Source organism: Sorex fumeus, unplaced genomic scaffold, assembly GCF_029834395.1.
Source record: "Sorex fumeus unplaced genomic scaffold, SorFum_2.1 ptg000128l, whole genome shotgun sequence".
Taxonomy (NCBI): domain Eukaryota; kingdom Metazoa; phylum Chordata; class Mammalia; order Eulipotyphla; family Soricidae; genus Sorex; species Sorex fumeus.
Window position 1 is genome coordinate 28,435,001 of NW_026606185.1, and position 19,573 is coordinate 28,454,573.

Here is a 19,573-nt window from a genome sequence, read left to right on the forward strand (position 1 = left end):
GTCCTTCTTTACTATTCCTTCTCAACCTAATTTTCAGATTTTTGGCATGTAATAAAGTATATTATTGGTTCAAAAGAGCTGTCCAAAAAGCCAACTGTGATAAACATCATAAATTGTATTATCAAGCTGCAGGTAGTTAAGTCAATGCCATTTGCATGTTTAAATCAAAGGGTAACACAAGCAATCCTCCCTCCACTATCTTCAAGTATGTCTGTGTATGGAACCTACAGAAAGAAATATGGGGATTTCCTAAGTCACTTTCCATTTCTGAAAAGAATTCACATGTATACAATTATCACAAAACATGTGACACTTGCTCCTTCTTTTCCCCTTCCCTCTATCCCCCCTTTTCCCAACCTCCTGCAGTGCTCAGGGAACCAGGGATTTAAACTCAGGACCAGGGTCAGATGCATGTAAGACAATTACCTCCAGTACTATCTCTCTAGCCCCTTAAGTTTCATATACTTGAAGAGTTGTGATTGTGGATGCTAACCATCACTGGGAGCAAAGTTATTCAGAAAGATCTGACCATGACTCACCGATTTTTGCAAAACCATCACCGGGGTGCACATTTATATGCTGGTACTTACACAGAGCCGTGTCCTCTACTCAATTCAGTTCCATTTTCACCAAACTTGCCTCCTTTTGTCTTTGTGTTGCCTATTTCCCACAATTGTCAAAGAATTGTGAAGCCATAATAAATACTTAGCTCTTTCAAAGGAATTAGATTTAAGGAAGTAGAAAAAAATAAACAGGCTAAATTTTCACTCAATGCTCTCAATGAAAATTTCATATTCCATCTAAATCAAACAAAAATTTGGTATCCCACAAAGTGGCATCAGTTATCAAACTTTGATGCAGTAATAGCAAAACGATCACCACCATCACCTTGGCACAGGCTGCCAAGTCAAGGCGCCTGAGTATGTGGGAAGAGACACATTATACGGCTAAGAGACATGTGGAGGGGGAATTGGTGAGCTCATGGGTTTGCTTGTACACAAGTTCTATATTTTGGGCTCAAGGCCCAGTTTTTTTTTTTAACTTGGAATAATAGACAGCTTCAAAATTCACGATTGAGATCTATTCAAGAGTGAAAGTGCACTTAGGACTCATTCCCTCAGGTTTTGGCTCTTACCAAAGACAAACTTCGGACCCTTTGAAATGTGTTTCTTATGACTTACGCTAATCTTTAGATGATTGCTTATTAAATCACTGCCAACAGGGCGATGGATAGTTTCAAGAGAGTACCACAGGGCATTTTAGAAGCCAGTTATTGGTTGGGTAGTGAGTTTTGTGTGTATGTGTGTGTTTATGCATAGATGAGTTTTAGGTTTTTGTTTGTTTGTTTGTTTTTCTTTTTGCTTTGATAGGGGCCTCTCTGATAAGGTGTGAAGTTTGGGGACACTCCTGGCAATATTTTTTTCTGACAGCATTAGGCGGCCATAAGAATCCACCCGATTCTTCTGGAGTGGGATGGGGGGTGGGGATAGATGGAAATGAATGGGATCAAACTCAGGCCTCATGAATGTAAGGCACATGCTCTATGCCTTTGGAATTTCTCCTTGGCCCTGTGTGAGCATGTTTTTAAATTTAGGAAAATCATGTTACGTATGTAGAGTTATCCTGGAATTTTGAGTATACAAGTTTGTTACTCTGAGCCATTTGATTAAATTTAACCACAGGAAACTCTTCCAAGTCCTAATGAAGCAGCAATTACAACTAAAGAGGGAGCCAAGCCAAAAATCATCCTTCTCCAGTATCTCTCTTTCAAACATCAGACTCCAATACAAGCACCATGGTTTTCATTTCACTTTTAAATCATCTCTCAAAGCTGTTGGAAACATGTTAAACACAAGACCGGGGGGTGGGAGGCACCAGTTTGTCTTTGGTGAAATGACTGGCAGCGACAGCAAGTACATTTCTACACACTAAAGGTGCATATATACATACTAGCATGCATATGGACACACACATAGACACATTTAACTCCACAAAGGATACTAGAAATGAGAATTAGCATCAATGACACTTCAAATTTTTAATTTATGATATCACATACAATAGTTCAAGATCAAAAGTCAGCAAAGCAAATTTTTTTAAATAATAGAGTGATAGCATAGTGGGTAGGGCATTTGCCCTGCATGTGGACAACCTGGGCTTGATTCTTCTGTCTCTCTCGAGAGCCCAGCAAGCTACTGAGACTATCCCATCCGCATGACAGAGCCTGGCAAGCTCCCCCTGGCATATTTGATATGCCAAAAACAGTAACAAGTCTCACAATGGAGATATTACTGGTGCCCGCTCGGGCAAATGAACAACGGGAGGACCATCCTACAGTGCCACAATTGAATCACTGTGATATAGATCCTTACAAAGATGTTCACTATTAGGTTTTAGTCATACAGTTTTCCAACACCCATCCCTCCATCAGTGTACATTTCCCAGCACCATTGTGCCCAGTTTCCTTGCCATCGATCACCTATCCCCACCTCACTACCAGCCTGCTTCTATGACAGGAGTAGAGCAAATAATTAAAGAAAGGAAATAAAAATCACCTTTTATGTAGAAAATCTCTCTCTGTGTGTCTCTCATTCCACCTGTCTCTCTCTCTCTCTCTCTCTCTCTCTCTCTCTCTCTCTCTCTCTCTCTCTTCCTACCTCCAAACAAATCCAAAATACCTGGACAATTTTTTCCCTTTAAAACGTGTACATATCACTACACATTTTATTGAATGAGTCATTACTCCGATACATTAAAATTTTTCAATAATCAAAGAAATTATAGCTATCCAAAGCAGCCTTCCTTGAGCAGGCAGCCTTACATGGGGTGCAGGCTTTCCACATCACATTATCCCATGTGCTGGGGCCCCTCAGCATAATAATGGAGCCATCCTAGGATGCAAGAGACACAGAAATAATGTCAAAAGCAATTCTTCACATTTGGAGCTCACCACATCAAGTGCAAATAGTGAACTTAAACATGAAAATGCAATTTGCTCCTTCTAACATATACATTTTTATCTCTTGCAGGAAAAAAATACATTCATTTCCAGTGCCTCAAGGTAAAGAGGAGGGCATCTATCACAACAGCAGAGATGTCTGAAGGATTTAGAAGCAATCTTTTCATAATGTTTCTTTTGGTGAGGAAGTGGAGTTATGAGTTACTCAAAATTCATAAACATTATTAAGTTTACATCCTCACAGAAGATCTGCCAGTCTTGTATCTCCCAACTGTACTGTCAGTGTTTCAGCACCATCCACTATTGAGAGTATGTGTCTGGTTCAGGAGACTCATCCACTTAGGGTTTTGTTGCTCCACAGCCTAACATAAAGATTCTGTCCCTTCCCAAAAAAGCAAGAGCACACACAAGTTACTTCCTGAGGAACAGGACTCCAATATCTACACTGAATGTGGGGTCCCGGCCTATCAATATTCCTTCATGAAAGTGATTATCACAGGAAAGTAAGTTTCGATTACAGCAAGGTTACTCCAGATTATCAACTTGTGGGTTTGTGCCTGCTGGGTGAGTTGAATGATTACCCCATCCCCAGATGCCCTCAGCTATGACCGACTCGGCACCCACATCTGTGACCCCTCACAGTAAGAAAGCTTCCGAAACAACAGCAAGCTTCCTGCTTGATGAATTCCAACCTCATAGCTCATCTAAACTGAGCCTATGGGCTGCATGGTTTTTCCTTCTTGCTTTTCACATAGGTCTATGGGAAGTTATGAAACATATTTTTCTAGTCCTCCCAGGAGCAAGGCCAGGTTCACAATTTGACCTTAGAAACACAGCAGTCCAGCAAAGGCAGACTGCCTGATAGAGCTGAGTATTAGAGCTCTCTGCCTGGCTAACACAAACCATAACATGCAGCATGGAGCAATGTTACTTATGGGAAATGACAAGCAGTGGATCAGTGGGAGGAAAATAATGGGATTTAATCACATAAAAATATCACAGGCACATAGCTCCTTTTCAACACACTGCCCACCACAAGTGGAGGCACACGGTTCTTGGGGAAGCGACCACTTGGAATTTAGAACGGAACCACCTCACCTGATAGATATTTTGATCAGATGAAGTTAGAGGATTCTGGATTCACCCAGAGATTCTCATTCATCTCATGTCAATATTCCCTCAGGGACGAAGTCTAAACAAACATACAAATATATCTGCATCGGAGGGAAGCCTTAGATGTGGGAGGAATGAGTCTAGGAAGAGCACCGCTTATGTGCGAGAATGTCACACAATAATTAAGGACACTGCTGCCGAAAAAGGAGGGCTGACCCTGCAGTCTTATTTACACAATTTCCAATGAGAGGGCTGAGAAGTGAGGCCCCAGTGGGGGCATTTCTATCCGAAACCCAAGGGCACTTGCATTAAGGAAACTGGAGTAAATGAATCCCTATGCTCGGTGACAGAAGCAGAGACACTTCAATTATCTTTGTATGGCATATCTGTGCTGACCCTCCTGGATTCTATCTTATGAGACAAAGTTACCCCTTACTTGCTTATTGTTATTTTATTTTCACTTTACTGAGCATTATGATTATTTTACTTGTACCTTACGAGGCATTCAATTAGAAATAGGGCATTTGGGGGCAAGAATGATAAGCTCTTTAGACAGAATCTAGTGATTCAAAAATTGCAAAACTTCAGTTTTCAAAAATAGCCTAAGTGACCTCTTGCAGGACTCTGACCACTCGGCAGCAAGCAGGAGGCAACCCCTGTGAAGAGCGAATTCTGGCAAAGTTCTCTCTTCACAGATGATGCACAGCTTAAGCTATAATGAGTTTTTGGGTTACAAATGCTGAACGCATTAATATTCCTTGATGATAATTATCACAGTATAAGCACCTTTCCCAATGTGAGTAGCATAAAGCAACTGAAGCAGCATTTTTACTACATTTGAAACAAGCTGGAAAATGGGATTTTCTACTCTTGTAACCTGAGGTCAACATACATCAAGCATTGCATATTAAACACACTTATAGATGAGCCTTCTCTCACCTCTTTCTTCTGCTGCGTGCACACTTAAGGCTGTCTCCTTTATTCTCTTCATTAAGGAATTATTGATAAAATAGATAAGGTGATGTATACAGTTTTCAATCGAAATGTAGCCTCCACCCCCACCTGCATATGAATCCTCTGTTTCTTCTTAGGAGAATACAAATAGCAAATAAGAATCAGTAAGCCGTGTTTTACAGAGGAGATGTGTCTCTGTGCAGTTTGAATGAATACTGTGGTCACTGACTGCATATAAATCAGGATGAAAATTAGAACTGAGCAAATAGGCTCCTGAAAGAGCCTAACACATCAGGCGCACATCTGAACAAACTACCAGTCTTCATCTTTACACCTTCAGAACTAACAACACTATTAAGCACTGAGTGGTTTTAATGTGAATTCTAACCCACCAATCTGATGCCAGTAATGATGGAACCTTCTGATGTATTGGCAATATCTTTGCATAAGAATCTTAAAACTCATTTTCATTCTAGATTAAGAAGACAATTATGGTTATTTGAATAATAACTATCAAATATTTTTTAAAAATGCACAGATGATCCTATCGGTGTGTACAAGATCATATCATAGTTGGTATCTGCTATGCTCAAAAAAGAGGCTGGAAAGATTGAACTTACTACCCCTTAACTTGATTTGATAATATGCTCTAAATAAACTGTAAATTGATTTCCATTATCTCTTTTTCTTCTTTCCCCTCTATTCAGAAAAGAAGAAAAACTGTTTGTATTAAAGCTCAGTGGATGGGAGGATGGCTGAACATAATCACAATGTAAGCTCTTCCTCAATTTTCCTTTCATGCTCTCGTGTCATGTTGGTATTATACATAAATAATCCCAACAACAGTTTGACTTAACAGTGACAAAAATAAAAATCAATTTTAACCCTTAGTCCAATGAAGATGAACTAATTTAGGTGTTCTGGAGTTTTAAACTGTTGAATTGATTTATAAAATGTTACAACACACTTCATTTAGAAAATACGCAACACTATTACAGCTTCAAGTTCCCTACCATTATTTTATACTTACTGCAGCAAATGTGGCTTTAAATAGCATTTGAAGAGATATCAGGAACCTTGAGTAAACATTTAATATCACTATTGGCTTACTAAATACTATGACATGAGAGCCACCAAAGAATAATACACAGTACTTGCTTTCTTTCAAAATTTAATGCCAGTGCTCACTTTGAACACTATGCAATGCCCATTCATCAATGAAACTGACAGATTTTGAAAAGTTCCCATTTACTAGCAGATAAATTTGGTTATAGAATCTGTTTAGAGGAAAAATGACGAGAAACCTATTTTCATTTTACTGTGCAAAATTTGCTCTACTCTGGTTAAAAAAATCGTATGAAACATTTAGTCTATGTTAAATAACGATATACATATAGTTACTTATGTGTGTATATATACATATATATTCATATATATTAGTTAGAGGAACACAGTTGGAGATAAAAGAGAGTAGGGTATATTTTTATCTTACAGGGGTATATAAATATACCCAAACAAGGCAACAGATATACAGATGAGCACATTTTCATCAAATATGGAAACAGGATCTCATACACACATCATATAATGATCCAACCCACTGATTGCTGCAACTGAGCAGGACATTGTTGGTAGATGACTTTACCTGCAACTATTCATAACTGCTTATTTTTAAAAATGAATGAATGTTGTTAGATATTTTTAACCCATACCATACTTTGAAAATCAAGTTACTATTTTAATCCAGTTGTGCTGGGTAGAAAGTCTGACCAGAACTCTCTCTAAAAAGATATCTTGTTCAAAAGGAGATGTAATATGGCTTAATTTAAAGAAAACTCCCTTTCCACTGAAGGCCTGCAGAGTGAGCATTTATACTGTAAACACTGTAACAATGATTACTGTCCTCCCCGTTCTCAGTAGAGACTCTTGCTTTCGAAAATGTCTTGTGGTGACTTACTAAATTCAGGCAATTTCAATTAGTATTACTGCACATTAAAAATTAATTGCATTACTGAGTGGATTAAGGTTTAAATTTCAATTCTACAGTATGTGCTCTAGAAATGACAGCTAAAAATCAATGCTCTTTGGCCCACAATCGGAAGTGTGTACAGTTGAGTAGCGAGGGACTGGCGTCACTGGCCAAGCACTTCTAAAAGATTTGATAGTTCAATTGAAGGTGTGTCAGCTCTAATTCTAGATTTTAGTTTGACTGCTGCACAGTAGCTCAGCCTTAGAAAAAGCACAACAGAACAGCTGCACTCACAGGATGGAAAAACGAATGGACACAGGTATGTCTATTTGAGAATAAATTATGACAATGAAAGGATGAACAGCCACCCACCCAAAATTTATATATTATTATCCTCAGGCTAAAATCGTGTTTATATTCTGTGCAATAACAATCCAGGATCTAAATACAGTAGTTTTTATTAGTTACTAGATTACAAGGGTAGTTTTTTTTCTGTTATATTTATTTATTTTCCAGCTTATAAAAACTGGATGTAGAAGCATAATACATTTCTATCATTTTTCAAAAAAATATAACAATATGTACAATTATTGTATTAAAAATACAAAAGGGATACAGACTCCTCCAATGTCTTTCTAAAAGACATACAGGTACAAGTAGTATCAAAAGTATGAAGAAATCACCAGTTAATTGTACATTCTGCACTTTACATCACAGAGCACATGGGTAGTTTTAAAGCAGGAGATAAACTACATTTTCAAAGAGTTGTTATAAATAAACAATATTCATGATGACATTATTTTTAAGGAAACCCAAGATGATACTGGAAATAAATATTTTCCTTAAACAGTGATCCCATCTACAGCCCTTTTATAAATTACTGAAATCTCTTTGGGGAAAGAGAGAAATCGGCTGATCATTATAACCACAGACTTATAACATCGGTATAAAATGTCTGAAAAGAAATCAGTCACTTGTCTTCAAAATTAATGTGTTCCTTTATGATGAAGATGTGAACATTAAAAGTGAACACAGTAATATGACATCAATAAAGACGCACCAGAGTTAAGAGGATACCTGAATTTGGAACTTCACAGTGAATGGTATGTACCTACGAGAAAAAAAATAAAGCTGCAATGTTCCTCTGGATCCCCTGTATTTGCACCACTGGCCAAAAGCAAGTTCCGCAGCAAGAGAGTAAAGAAGATGGGAAGTAATAATAACAATAAAAAGAATAATCTGGTGCAAATGGACCCCAAGGTGTAGTAGCGATCCCCATGCAACAATCACCCTTCGCTGCAATTTACTGATGTTGCTTCATTACAATACAGCATATAAAGGGGCGATGTACAAAGTGCACTCTTTAAACCGACGTGATTTGAAGCAACACATGCCACCTGAGCAGGAACTGCTAGGGGAGCCAAGTCAGACTGTTCAAAAGTGAAATTACCTCGGGAGTGGGTGGGTGGAGGGGCGAATGAAGTAGAGGTGGAATAGGAATGCAGCCTTGTTGGGAGGAGAAGGGTCTAAAAGATAGTAGGCAAAATGCATTTCCTTAGCGAAATATTGAAGGCATTTCAAATTAATGCAAATTCAAGCATCCTTTAGAGAGACAACAACTTGTGGCTTTGTTTAAATACAAGGTAACGGATAATAAGGTATCCTATTTGGAAACCTAAAGGCCTCTCCTGTCCTCTAAGACTCTTTCTCTTTAAAATGAACTAAAGCAATTATTTTAGGGGAACTTGAGCACTGCACATTCAGTTACTTTGTATTTAAAGAAAAAAATGGTTCATTTTCTGATTCTCACCCCCTATAATTGAAAGTCCTACTTTTTATTCCATGCCCAGAAGATAGGGAAGCAATGCATTAAGGGGAAAAGAGATTTTTTTTCCCTCACCAAGGATCATTGAGTATGTCATTGGTTAATTCTTGCTCTATGCTCCTCATTAGCATTACTCTCAAGTTTCTGGTTATCATATCCGAAATATTAAGACATAATAACTATGAAGGTGCAGATAATTGGATATTAACCAGAACATACTTGACTGGGCAGGAGGTAGGGCCCTGCTTAAACTAATCCTGAAATATATTAATCACCAATTAATGAAAGAGTTTCAAATTCATTTTCTATTATAGAACACCTCCGAGTACCTAAGCTTTTTCTAACAAAATGACTTGGAATAACAGGGTGAAAATAAAGGATGGGACCATGTGATGTTAGCTTGTATTAATCCTTTATAGCCTGTTGTCAGGTAATCGTAAAAGCTATAGTTAAAGCCTTGATTACTCTTCACAAAGTGTGATGGGGAACAGAGGTGACTGTTCAGTCTTCAGTAGCCTCCACTGAAATTCTAAATCTACCGCTTAAAATGACAGAGCAGCAGTAAATATTTCATCAGAGAGCTGTCATAATATGCTCTGGGTCATTTTAGCCTAGACAACAAATATTCTCTTAAAATATAAGACCAACCAATGAGAAGCAGTGCTATTCAGCCAAAGGAGGCTTTGGACAATGAGAGAAAAGTAGTTAAAAGTTGAAGGATATGGATATCCAAAGGTTGAAACTCTAACTACGTGACTGAAAAATCACTGCCACTTAAATGGAAATAAAATAATGCTAATGGAGAAAGAAGAAAAGAAAAGAAAAGAAAGAAAGAAAGAAAGAAAGGAAGAAAAGGCACATGGAAAGGAGGAAGATCCCCTTCCTATACAGACTGCCAGACTGCATCTGATATGTCACAGATGTTTTAGGCATTTGGATTTAAGGACACCCACTAATATGCTATCAATCTGCCATTCATCTTAAAGGTAATAAAATGAAAATTCCATAAACCTAATTCTCACCAGTGGATGTTAATATATTCTCATATTGATAAACTGGAAGAGACTTACATTTTTATTGGCAGAGAAAACAAGGTGTTTGGACTAATGCAATGTAAGCAAGAGATTGAAATTATACCATTTCTCTCTTTTCCTGCCTGTATTCACTGAACTTGACAAAATAGCAAGAAATCTTCTATTATCTGAGGGTGTGTGTGTATGTATGTATGTGTGTGTGTGTGCGTGTGTGTTTAAATTCAGCTGTTTGTTGACTTTAATTTTAATAATTCTTAAATAAGCACTCATGGCAGATGAACTAAGATACACAGGCAAGTAGGCCCTTTAATCCACAATTTTGCCATAGAAATACACAAACATTTCAATGGCTCTTCATTAGCAAACAAATCAACAAGTGATATTTTAATGCATGACTTTATTCCATCTCTGTGGGGACTGTAGTTGAGAGTGTGATGTACAGTACAGAGAAAGGAATCATCAGCCACAATGTCCCAGGGCTCTCTCCATTGAGGACTTCTCAGCCTCGGCTTAAAGAGTGCATTTAATTGACTGATCGACAGTAGCTTCTTTGTTCACAGAAGACAGCGAAGTAATGGCAGCTTGAAAATCGTACCATCTACAGGGTCTCCTGAGACTAGTAACAGGGGGATATGTGTCAGGAATAAATAAATAATCTAATTATTAAGCCACTTCCTGTCAAGTTAACTCCAATTTGTTGGCTTTTGAAGGCAACAAAACGAGGCATTTTTCCTCATTATGCTTCTCTTTTTATACCAGTGGTAATCACAGGCGGATTAAAGGGTGCCTGATTGGTTTTTTTGTCAAGGAACTGAGAAGCAGCCAACAGTACAGAAAAACAGAGTTGGGGTTAGAAGAAATTTCATGCTTGTCTCCTTTCCAGCTCCCTAACAGCCCACACGGCTGCCCCATACAGAGCTGCCAGCTGTACAGCAAATGTGTACCCCTCCAAGTGAGGCCTAGCGGGCCACAGGCACCATCCTGAGAGCTGTGAGATACCTTGCCATCTTGGCAGGTAGCTACTGCTGTCATAGGCATAATTCTAAAGGTGACCTATGAAACCCCAGCAGCGCACCGAATGCAACAATGTGAGCAGCTGAAGATCGACACCCACCCTCCATCCTGACTCCTTCTCCTTTGTTTGCTGCCACTCGTGGCCCTGGAATGAGGAAATAACCCATGGACAGAGGTGATCAAAGACCTTTGCTTGTGCTGCCTCTGCAGTGATCTCTGGTCCCAGTGGATGTGTATGTACGGTTCCCTCGGAGAGCAGGGGTCTAGCTTCCTGTTCTCTGTGTGTGCCTTTCAGTACCCTCCGTTGACACATTTGCAGAACCCCATTCAGAAATAGACACCCACATTAGATAGTAAAAACATTAAGCAGTGAGTGAAAAAAAGGTATCTTTGTGGCAAATTCACCAAATGTCAAAGGTGAGGACCAAAACCAGAGTTGGGAGTCCCACCATTATGTCTCAAGTCCATGTCCTGAAAGCGTGCATCTGGCACAGACATCCCAGCATGTCAAAAGAGAGAATAGGAGGCCTGGCACCCAGGAATTCTGCTCGAGAACAGCATTCTTCGGAGGATTCTGCAAGTTCTGGATGCTCTAAAATGGTAACAAGCAGTGGATGTCCCATCTATCTCTGGCCTCTAAAACATCAGTGAAAACTACCCCAGGACCTGCCATGCCCCAACCTCTCAGGCTATGCCAGGGGGTTTCGAGGTTCACACCTGGCAGTGCTCGGTGTCTTCCACAGAAATACTCAGCAAGGTTGAAAGATCACATGCTATACTGAGAATCGATCACAGGCCAGTCACCACTGTACTAACGTTGGCCCCTTAAATTGTTAGTATTTTTCAACTTTTGTAAACCAAAGTGACTAGATGCCTAAGAAAATACAAAACAAGGATAAATATATGGACTTTGTCTAATAGTAGTATAATGCTGAAATTAAGAATGCAGCTTTAAGATTTTCTTTAAAATGTGCTTAGGAAATCTGACTAGGGGGAGAGAGAGAGAGAGAGAGAGAGAGAGAGAGAGAGAGAGAGAGAGAGAGAGAGAGAGAGAAAGGCTGAGTGAATAATTTGACTGCAGAAGACCCAAGTTCAATCCCTGGCATCATATGATCCTTCAAACAACACCAGGAGACCCCTGAGCACTGAGCTAGGCATAGCCTCTCAGTACAACCAGGAAAGCCCCTTCTGCCCCCAAATAAACCAGAAAATAGAAATATGAATACAAATAACCAAGAAGAGTACTTGAATGCTATTTTGCCTTATATCCCCCAAAGCCTTTTAAAAAAGAACTTTACCTCTTTACTTTCATTTAATTTGTCTTTGTGGTTTGGAAGGTTGATCGGGGTTCGGAAGGTTGATAGGGGAGCCTGGCTAAGTTCCTGTGTCCCCACTTTGCACTCAATAAATGGCCCGGCTATGTTACATTTATGCCTGTGTATGTCCTTCTGAATACATCTTGAATTTTTGTTCAATTGCGCAGATAATTAAACCCTCTTCATATTTACAGTCTGCTTCACTGGTACCATGAATTCTGTTTTCAGTTACTGTCTGCAAATTCCCTCTCTGAACAATTTCATACGAAGCAATAACACTTCATTTTACATAAGTTTTATCTGATGTCCCCATACAGAGCTGCCAGCTGTACAGCAAATGTGTGGTTCTCAAACTGAGGCCTACCAGGCCACGGGCGCCATCCTGAGATCTATAAGGCTCCTTGCTGTCATTGGCAAGCTCTCCCCGCTATCACTGTGACCATCACCCCACACTGCACACAACTTAAAATCATCTGATTATTAGAATTTGTGGCCCACACTCCATTTTATCCTTTATTTAATCTATCCCCAGATCACACATTTGTTTAAATGTTTTGGCTGGTTTACAAATCATGCAGCCATCTGCACAGTAGGTGTGACACCATTTTTTAGACAAAAGTTACGTTACAGACAAAGATAAAGTCATTTGAAATGCTTTGGTGTTTGTTATTCTGCCTGGTTCACTTGGACCAACTCTAAGAAATAAATAGAATTATCTGTGTAAATCGATGAACATCTATGAAAAACAACACCCAGCAGAACGGCGAGCTTGCTCCATTACCTACGTTAATATCATGACAGCTGAGGAGAGATGACCTGGCCCACTTCTCATCTCTCCTGTACAGATGGCTATTAAAGAGAAAGTATCCCTTTTGTATGGTCCATGTAGAAACCCTTTATGGGCTTTTCAAATAAGCCAGCATTGCCCACATGAGGGTAGCTTTCTGTTACCATTAAACTGCCCAGATTTCATCTTTTTAATCCAGCACTTGATGAAATAAGCTAGTATTTCATCATATTTAACACCAAATGCTTGTTTCTTAATGCCTTGAGTTTTGTATGCAAATGAAGGTGACTTTAAAAATATGCAACAGACTTGTCAAAATTAATGCGAATTCCAAAGAAGCTCAAAGATGTTGTGCTTCTTAGGATACTGAAGGTATACACATTTAATTGCCTACCATGAATATATTGTTGTAGATTCGATTTTATTACTATTTTTAAAAAAGCATTTAATGAGAGACCAGGGTGTAAAAGGTAAAAAGCTCTTTATCATCATATGCAGAAATCTGTATCTTTGGATATTTCCTGAGTCATAAAATCCAAAATTACTAAATAATTCCAAATATTGGTGTTAGTTTATTCTAAAGTAAGAGCACTCAAGCACTCTGAAATGTTTCAGAGGTGATACTGAATGTCACAAAACTATAATGAAGATTAGTCACATAGCACACCATCACTAAAGAAATGGAAGGAAAAGAATACCATTTGTGACCTTAGGTACCAAACAAACTGCAGAATGTATGAATGTCACTTGCCTCAAGAATAGATTAAAATTTCAAGTACACCGTACAAAACTGATTTATGCATCCTTTTTATTTCGACATCAGTGATGTATATCATGTGTAACAAAACACACGGGCTACATAACTTTGCACTTTGTACAGGAGAAGATGCAAACCTTTTCATAGTCTGAAAATTCTATCAATGAAATACTGATAAAGTCAATAAAAGTCAATAAGGTAAGTAAAAACTCTTTGTCTTTGTCTTTGCATATTAGCTTTTCATATAAGCTTTTAATTATAGACCAAAATCCTTGCTTTACTTTTCCAAGTGTCTATTATATTTTTGCTTCCTCCCAAATGCTCTAGGCATCACCCCTCATCCTCCTGCAACAGGGTCATTCAAATTCTTTTCTGGATTTTCCCCCTTTTCCACAAAACAGGGTACTCCATGCAGTAAAGCTTACAATTTTATCATAACGGCCAATTCTTTGACCAAATGAAACATACAAAAACATGTTAAGTATATTTCTAAGTGGAATTAAAAATTAATTCTTAGGAAAATGGTTTGAACCCATTTCCTTTCGATTTTTCCCTCCCAAGAAACATTGAAAGGGAAGGCTGGGAATGGCCATGGCTCAGACTCCTCATCCCGACCCCACCCCAAAGCCCATGACTACAGCAATCAATTCCAAGGATACCAAGGATAATGCTATTTCTCCCCTTTGATCATTTCTTTGTCAAGCTGACTGGCCTTCGATGGAGAGTGTACTGCTGGTTGTCTACCACCAGCCGCTCGCAATTTGCTCGCTATGTTTCATGAGACAGTTGTTTGTGGCTGTTTGGAACACATTTGTTTCTTTCGGGATTTATGTGCTAGTTGCAATGCCAACCTCCATAGTGATCGAAATTTCTTTCTAACTAAAATAGATAATTAGAGGCTAGTAATTATTGGTCAAGAATTATCAGAGTGAAAAAATTAAGCTTCTCATAAATAGTTCTTGGCAATGTCATCTCTTTATATTATCGCCTGCCTAACAGCCCTTCATTCAGAGCACTTACAAATTTACTCTACTGCAGTTGAGCCTCATAATTTTATATGAGGCAATCCCTTTCCTGAGTTAAACACATTTAAATTCTCTGTTTTCGTCTCTGTTTGTGTTAATCTGCACCAACTAATAATAACGGAAATCTCAAAGAGGAAAATAACAACAAATATTTACTATGCTGACAGAAAGAGGCGAATAATGAACGAAAGCACAAAAAAACGCAATATGTTCTTTCTGTATTCTCAGGTCAAAAGCCAACATGAACTACGTGAAAGGAACAAAGGCAGACAGAAAAAAAAATATTCTCATCTGCACAGACTTTAAAAGAGGGAAATCTTTTCCCCAGGAAAGCTGTTAAAATGTTTTGTAGCTCTTTTCTGTGTGTGTGTGAAGAAGAAAAGAAACCCCTAAATAGTCACTGGTCTGATTTCTTACTGAAAGTGTGTCAAAATGTGGTGGAGAGTGAGGTTTTCTTTTTTTCCTTAATAGACATAAGTCAAATCCCTAATGCATTTTTATTGAGTAATTATTCCTGCAACTCAGACCATGTGTCCACACCTAGCTGCAAAACGGCACTTAAACAGAGCATCTCCTGTATGTACCTGTGGAAACATTGATGGTTTTCCTTTCATAAATGTCCCTGGCCAATAGCCTTAGGCTAGCACATCCAAAAAGAAGCATGGAGGCTGCCTGACACTTAAATTGTGTTAAAACATGTGTGCTACATAGGAGCCAATGCAAATGACTTGGTTAAAGAAGGAATTCAAAGTTACAGCTCACTGGATCATCTGTAGCCCTTTCCCATCAGGTGATTTAATCCTTCCTCCAGACTGATTGAATTGTGAAACAAAATCTGCAAAACCACTATGTATCTCTTAACAAAGAGAGTTAGAGTTTTTTCATGTAGCCTCTAAACCCTCTTCCAGCTGAATGTCTAGGTGAGATTATATTTTTGTTTTATTAAACCAAACAAACACACAGATACACAACCTAAAAATACCTACCCTCAATGGAGGTATTTTAGCCAACGAAATAATGCTGTCTGCCTCATTTGAAAGACTAAATATCACACTGGGATTTTAAAAAAGGATATCTTAGCCTTTGTGACATCCTCCCATAATATATTTTCTCTAGACATTAACCACTTGAATGGAGTTTAAGGACTTAGATGCATGTCCATTAACTTAGATATAACAATTGAAAGGATGCTATTCATTTGTTTAGGCCTTAAGTGCAAAGATATTTTATATTTTGCTATTAAAAATAGTGTGACTATTAAATAACTAGGTCCTGGGAGAAAAGAAATAGAATTTGCTTCTCTGGTAGAAGGTGAATTGCTAAATGCTCAGACCCCAAGGGAGTGAATGGCATATTAATCCACCATCAGGTAGGGGTAGAAAAGCCTTGGAAAGCACTAATGATGCAAGTATATGATAAATAAAAAGGGAGGGGTATAAAGCAACTTAAAGAAAAGGTTCAGGACAAATCAATAAATATTATGATACTAAAATTGGAAGATTGAATTTTTTTCTCAAGTTCAACATAATTCAGGTTCACAGATGCAAAAGAGCATTACCATTATGATAAAAAATATAATTTGTTTATCTGGGTTCTGGGATAAATAATAACCTGAAAACTAAAAATAATTCAGCATAGAATAAAACTTATGGAAAGCTTGACCCAAGCATTTCACTATACTGTCTATAAGCTGAAGCTTTCAAGAAATGTTTTCATTGAAACACTTGAAAAATTATAGTGTAAACTAGAAACATGAGTGAATATGCCATCAGTAAATTCTATTCATTAAGTATGAAAATGCAAATGGAAATGATTAGCTTTCTTCTTTTACTTTTTTCTAACCCATGTCCCAAATGTTACCACCAAAAAAGGGGGAGCAGTTTGAACTATAGAGTATTTTCTTGAAATACAAAATAGAAATGAATTGTAAGGAAACACAATATTTTTCTCTTAAGCCCTGATTTTTTTTTCTGAACCCTCAATAAAACCGCAAACATAATTCTGTCCCATTTAAGAATGTGCTATTTACTAAGAAAATCACTAATCATAATATCACTTAAATTTGGAATATATAGAATGGTCAATATTTACATGGTTATGTATATGCTCCACTTTGCACAAGAAAACAGGTTTTTTTATAAGAAATAATCCTCCTAAAACTATCATTTGGAAACTATAAAGAAAATCCCACTAAAAAACCATTAATCGGTTTTCCAACATGCTCTTGAATTTATCTTCATTAATTTCTGCAAGTGCATTAGAAGTTTTGTTATGGTTAGTTTTGATGATCAGTAATGATAGTTAGAGTAACCCGTCCACTGAGCATTCTTGTAACACTTCTGATTACTGTATAATAAAACTTGTTTATGTCTGAAAACAAGTTTAGAGTCTAAAATGTCTAAAATTTTCTTTCCTGTCTGAGAGTTTGATAATAGGAGAGAGCATGAGGTTAATTGGACTTTTTAATGGTATTTTATATTTATTTATGGTATTACAAAATACCATAAAAAGTGCATGAAATAAAAGTCCCTCACAGCCTGAAAAACACAAATGAGTAACAAAAATTGTATAAAGTAATAGCAATTGTCATTTTACTAGGAAAAAAAGATCTGCTTGATAAAGTTTAATTGGCCAGTAAAACTCAGTGTATTATTAGGTGCTTATCAAATTAAAAAACATAGACAGTAATCCCAAAAGAATTAGGGAAAATGGGACAATATGAATAAGTAAAAAAATATTCTTTTATTTCTAGACCATGTAATAAATGCAAAATACACTAAAATCATGAGCTAGAGTATCTACAGAGATTTTTAAACAAAAAGGTTTTTAAAGATTTTGCAAAATTTGTGGGGAATAAAAAAATGATTACTGAATTCTTTACATAATTTTTATGATCATGATTATTTCCAGGCTGTTGAAACCATACATATAAAACTATTTTATGGCAATTTAAATTATTTATGTTTCCCTATCACAAAAACTCACCACTTTAGATTTTGATACAAAGATGCTTAAGCAACACACAGCAGTGCCATTACAATAATAACTTCTGAAATTAAAACCTGTCTAAAACTCTATGGAAAGCTAACATCCAGTTCATTAACCATTCCTGTTAGTTTTCAATAATGCAAAAATGATGAGAAGTTTAATTTGTTAATCACCTGTGTTTTGACTAGCAGTAGATATATAATTCTCCACAGAAGTCTAAACTAGCCCTTGCAGAAAATAAAATGTGCTAATGCCTTATCAGTGCTAATAACAGAAATTAAAAAAAAAGTCAATCATGCTTAGGTAAATCATTGATGGTTGAACAATTAATTCATCTTTAACTGCTTAATTATATAAGCATTGATAAACACAAGTAGGAGAAAAGTCTATCTGGAAGAAGGTAGAGTGTCACTCACCAATCATGTGATTTGCAACATGAACCTGAATATCCCATTCATTGTAGAAAACCATCTGACACTTGATGCACTGGTAAGTCTTCTTCTGAGAAAATAAGTAAAAACAGAATTACTTAGTCTTGTGTACTTATTATGTTTTCTTTAAAAAAAAAACTAGCCCTACTCTATTACCTCCGAGATGATCTTCCATGTGCTGCTAAGACCTGTGGGCTGCTTGTGTAGACACATAAGTTTATTAAGACTTTGTGGTTTAATTCCAACACTACACTTTTAGTTGCAAACCCACAAAGAAATAAAGTCATACGATGATGATTTAATATGGTGCTGAAGATTCCTAATCTCAAAACATAAATCAGTATTAAAAAATCTGTAATAAGTACATGGCTCTGTTATATTCCGACCAAAGCACATAAGTTTTTAATTAGATATCACTAAGTAAAATGAGCAATAAAGATATACAGAATCCAACCAACAGATTTAAAAATTGTGATTTTAGTTGACATTTGAAATTTAGCTGATGCTTAAGAAATTACTAAGTGCTAGTTAACATTTAATATATTTTCTTCTATGGATAAATCATATCATAACGAAAATACAACCAATATTTTCACTTTTTACAGCAGTCTTGCAAAATGAACAAAGCAGGATTTATTATAATACTTATATCATAAGTAAATAAATTGAGGCCCAGAGAAGAAAGATTTGCCTGATGTCACAGGGCCCTACATCGGGAAGAGAAATAAACTCTGGGGATTCTAAATGCAAGGCTCTCTGATAAAAATAGCCTTTATGAGTTCACATCTGTATTATTGTGTTCCTCCCCCTCAAAATGGCTCAGTATATATTAGATAAAGTCAACAAATAAAGTATTGGCTATGTTTTCCAGAAAACTAATTACATATATTCCTTTCTTATGAAACTTAATCTTTACAATTAAAAAAATTCTTGGAAAACAAAATAAATCATTGTGAAGTAATACATTTTGAAAATCTCCCAAACATGAGAAAATGGCATTTGCAAAATCACATCAATGGCATTTCCTAAGAATGTCTTATAGAACTCTCATTTCATTCACAGTCAAATAAAATTGTTTCATTAATGGTAGCAACAGAAAAGCTCAGTCAGTAAATTACAATTAATTTTACGGAACTCAACAAAATCCATGTTCAATACAAAAACTTAGCATCATCTCACTGCAGATTAAAATGATAAACACTGTGAATATAAAATCTCCTTAGTTATTGTCACTTCACAGAATATTTGCTTTTGCAATGGAGGTTAGCTTTCCTTGTAGAACATTAAAGTGTGGGCATTTCCAACAGGAGCTTTCTACATAATCTAACAGGCTTTGTACATTAGGCATATTGTGAATTGAGTGTGTTGAATCTAAATCTAACACAGACTTGAAAAACCCTG

General features: G+C 37.0%; 1 protein-coding gene across 3 annotated transcripts in view; it reads right to left on the reverse strand.

The window, feature by feature from the left end:
• Positions 1-19,573, reverse strand: part of ZNF521 (zinc finger protein 521) — a 301,555-nt gene that overhangs the window by 122,174 nt on the left and 159,808 nt on the right. For all 3 annotated transcript variants that reach the window (XM_056138118.1, XM_056138120.1, XM_056138119.1), the window contains one exon: positions 18,158-18,242. In XM_056138118.1, coding sequence (XP_055994093.1) covers positions 18,158-18,242 — 85 coding nt within the window. The remainder of the gene's footprint in view (positions 1-18,157; positions 18,243-19,573) is intronic.